The sequence below is a fragment of the Arachis ipaensis genome, chromosome B06 (genome assembly GCF_000816755.2).
Source record: "Arachis ipaensis cultivar K30076 chromosome B06, Araip1.1, whole genome shotgun sequence".
Lineage (NCBI taxonomy): Eukaryota > Viridiplantae > Streptophyta > Magnoliopsida > Fabales > Fabaceae > Arachis > Arachis ipaensis.
This window is the reverse complement of record NC_029790.2, coordinates 124,627,703-124,631,758: the sequence shown is the minus strand read 5'-3', so window position 1 is coordinate 124,631,758 and position 4,056 is coordinate 124,627,703. Positions and strand designations below refer to the sequence as shown.

Here is a 4,056-nt window from a genome sequence, read left to right as displayed (position 1 = left end):
GTTTTGAATTTGCAAGTGGTCGAGTTATAGCTTACGTGGCCGACTTATACGGATGGATCAGACCTAATCTCCGAATTATAACTTGTATCTGTCGAGTTATAATGACCAGGTCAATTTTTTAGATAAAAAATTAATTAATATTTATTTGAACGAGTAGAAGTTATGTAGAACGCTTCTCACTGAGATATAAGTTTGTTAATATATTATCTTATATATGATTAGCAATTTTAGCAATTAGCATAATAAACGTCAATATCGTTGTTAGTTGTTAGCATAAGCCATTGAGAAGGTGAAGACGTTGCTTCCAACTGTTTCAGTTGCCGGCCTCTATTTGTCCAATAGTTTCGCTGAGCATCATGCCATTAACAATTTTCTTCTTTTTCTTAAGAGGAGTGCTAGGGACCAGCAACTTTTATGTTTTGTAACCATCAATTAGCTATCAATAATATTTTTAATGGTATAAGATTACATCTAATGAGGAGAGATGACTCATTTTTCTTTTGATGGTTAAGTACTAACCACAAGATACAGAAGTTCCTGTACCCTAGACTTTTCCTTTTCTTAATATTATTATTTCACAATTATGAATACTAATCACCAACAAAGAAACAAATGCTCATCGTAGTCTCAGTCAAATTGGACCTGTTCTCCATTCCGGCAAAAATTCATCAACATAGTAACTCCTTTTGAGTTCAAAATCAATCTTTCACTTCAAACCCCATCTTATTCAACACTTAGCAAAAGAGCTTATTCAAAATCAAACTTCATATTTTTCTTTGCATCAAAATGGAGAGAAATTCTTTCTGGGTTGCCTTCATTGCATCCCTTTTCCTCCTAAGAATGGTTAATTGTGTTGATTATGAGGTCAAGAGCACAATGATACTCTTTCTTGCACAACTCTCTGGCAATGATAGTCATCAGAATTTCACTTTGAATTGGAAATTAGGCTCTGATCCCTGCATAGATCAATGGCAAGGTGTAGAGTGTGATACTAAAAACTCATCCATCAAGAATTTGCTTCTTGACAAGCTAAGCTTATCAGGAACTCTTGATGTTGCTATGCTTTGCAACTTGCATCCCCTGGCTGCATCTCTCATTTATCTTAGTCTCGACGGCAACGGCGTCCACGGAGGCATCCCGGAAGAGATTGGAAGCTGCAAACAACTCACTCAACTACACTTAAGCGGAAACCAACTTTCTGGAACCCTTCCTAGTTCACTTTCCAAGTTAAACAATTTAAAGAGTCTTGATATATCTAACAACAAATTTTCGGGACAGTTACATCCTGATTTGGCTAGAATCTCAACGCTGAATATGTTCCTAGCACAGAATAATCAGCTCAGTGGAGAAATTCCGCCGTTTAATTTCTCTAATTTCGACCGGCTCGATGTCTCCTTCAACAATTTCAGTGGAGTTATTCCAGATATACATGGACATTTCACCTCTGAAAGCTTCCTCGGTAACCCTCAACTCTGTGGTGATCCATTACCAAAGAGTTGCACCGGCTCGCCGGTGCCTGCTAGCAAAGATTCCAAAGAACGGAAGGAATCGCCGGTGCCTGCAGCCGCTGCCGGGGACAATTCTGATGAAGAACCAAAGAAATCATCAAAGGGCCCTTCAAAAGAGCAGATTCTTATGTATTCAGGCTATGCGGCGATCGGAGCTTTAGTGATCCTTTTAATTGTCTGGAAGCTGTGCAGAAGAAAAAAGAAAGAAAAGAGAATTGAAGCATTGAATGAGAAAGTTGTAACTCAAGGTAGTGCTCAAAAAGCTAGCCATGTTTCAAGTGAATACAGAGCAGGGGTAAGCCGATCAGACTTCTCATTAACTTCCGAGAGCGGCATGGTTTCGCAATCACTCGTGGTTCTTTCGAATTCGAGGAATACTATGCATGAATTGAAATTAGAGGACTTGCTCAAGGCTCCGGCTGAATTGATTGGAAGAGGAAAGAATGGTAGCCTTTATAAGGTGGTTTTTGAAAATGGGACAACGGTGGTTGTGAAAAGGATCATCGATAGGTCTGTTCCCGGCCGCGATTTCAAGCAAAGAATGCAGATTTTGAGTCAAGTGAAGCACCCTTATGTGCTCTCACCTCTTGCTTTCTATTGCTCCAAGCAAGAGAAGCTTTTGGTCTATGAATATCAGCAAAATGGAAGTTTATTTAAGCTTCTACACGGTAACACCATTTCCTCCTCTTTTTTCCGTTTACTTTTTTTTTCTTTTTTTGAAAAATTAACCAATTGTCTTTATGTAAAGTTATTAGTTGAAAATCATTACATAACAATTTAGTCAAACGTGTTAAATTATCTAATTATTTTCAACTATCAACTACACATAAATACAATAACTACATATGAGTTTACGCCTACTTTTTTTTTTATTGAACTAGAAACATCAAAATCTTTGTACATAATACATATTCATGAGATTCATTCTTTCATGGGCAAATTGATGAGGATTTTACGTGTATGATTTTTATAAGCTAAACTAGGTGATAATGTAATCATGTGAGTCGTCTATTTTCTCATCATTAATAACTGGTAGTTATATTAACATGTGATTTGTTAGCGTCTATAGACGTCTTACATAAGTGTGTACATATACTTTTTATGTTTATATTCTTGGTTTATTCTCTAATTTAGTTATTAAATGTGAGAAAAATTGATGACCTGTTAAAATTTTAAGCCATTGAAAATATCTAAATTTTGTTTTATTTAGTACTTAGTGTGATGTTTTTTTTTGTGACTACTTATTATTGTCATGTTTATAAATATGTTTAGAATAGAATATTAACTTGTACAATTAGAAAAATAATAAAAATCAATAAATAAAAAATTTGTACATTCAAAAATATGAATTAAGATATTTTAAAGTGAGAAAATTAATAAAATGGTAAAGTAAAAAATTAATCACTCTAAAATTAAAATAGTAAGACACATATTTTATAAAAATTACAAAATCAATGATGACTAACCTTTTATTTTATCAGTTTACTCACTTTAGAATATCAAAATTTTTAAAATATACTTCTAAAATTTAAAATCTACATATCCAATATTTAGGTATTTACTAGTTTTTATATATTATTGTGCTTGGATAGAGCAATCATAAGTTATTAGTACTACAAAAAATCATGTATTTAAAAGCAACAATTATGCATTCAGGTGCCCAAAAAGCCTTTGACTGGAGCAGCAGGCTTGGAGTTGCAGCTACGACCGCTGAGGCATTAGCTTTCATGCATCAAGAGCTTGGGCAACAAGGTATCTCACATGGCAACCTAAAATCATCCAACATTTTGCTAAACAAGAACATGGAGCCATGCATAAGTGAGTATGGTGTGATGGGTGGAGACGACGACCAACAACAACAACATAGTTCATCTTTTGTTAGTCCTTTCACTTCCATGTCATCATCGGATCACGCGGCCTTCAAGGCCGATGTCTATGGATTCGGCGTCATTCTGCTCGAACTACTCACCGGAAAGTTGGTAAAGAGCGAAGGGATGGAACTGACGGAGTGGGTTCAGTCTGTTGTGAGGGAAGAATGGACGGGTGAAGTGTTTGATAGGACTCTGATATCAGAGTATGCAAGTGAAGAAAGGATGGTGAATTTGCTTCAGGTGGCTATAAGGTGTGTTAATCGTTCCCCTGAGGCTAGGCCAAGTATCAACCAAGTCGCTCTAATCATTAACACTATAAAGGAGGAAGAAGAAAAGTCTTTGATTTATCAAGTGTGACCCTTGTCCCAGTTACAATTTTCTTGTATGTGGAATCTCTTTATCATCCAATTTCTGTACATGTGAACAGTGAGAATTACGAATTAATTGGCCTGTACTAAAATTATTGCTTCTATGTACTAACTACTATGTCAATTTCTATTGTCATCTATTGTCAATTTCAAAAAAAGTTGATGAAATAAAAAAGTAAAAATTTAATTATTATTGAATTTACAACTTCAATTATATTTAAATTTCATTATTTTAATTTCAAACTCCTATTTTCATTCTATGATTTTTTCACTTTAAAATAATTTCGTTTACCTTGAACTATGAACTAT

The 4,056-nt window shown here is 34.8% G+C and overlaps 1 protein-coding gene across 1 annotated transcript; it reads left to right on the top strand.

Moving 5' to 3' along the window:
* LOC107605318 (probable inactive receptor kinase At2g26730) lies at window positions 497-3,877 on the top strand. Its single transcript, XM_021104990.1, has 2 exons — window positions 497-2,176; window positions 3,165-3,877. The coding sequence occupies exons 1-2, from the start codon at window positions 787-789 to the stop codon at window positions 3,734-3,736; spliced, it is 1,962 nt and encodes a 653-aa protein (XP_020960649.1). The 5' UTR covers window positions 497-786; the 3' UTR covers window positions 3,737-3,877.

Bases quoted from the DNA above. Each gene is read 5' to 3' on its own strand.
- LOC107605318 (XM_021104990.1), top strand. From the start codon at position 787: ATGGAGAGAAATTCTTTCTGGGTTGCCTTCATTGCATCCCTTTTCCTC. The intron at 2,177-3,164 runs GTAACACCATTT...TTATGCATTCAG, and splicing joins TTTATTTAAGCTTCTACACG to GTGCCCAAAAAGCCTTTGAC.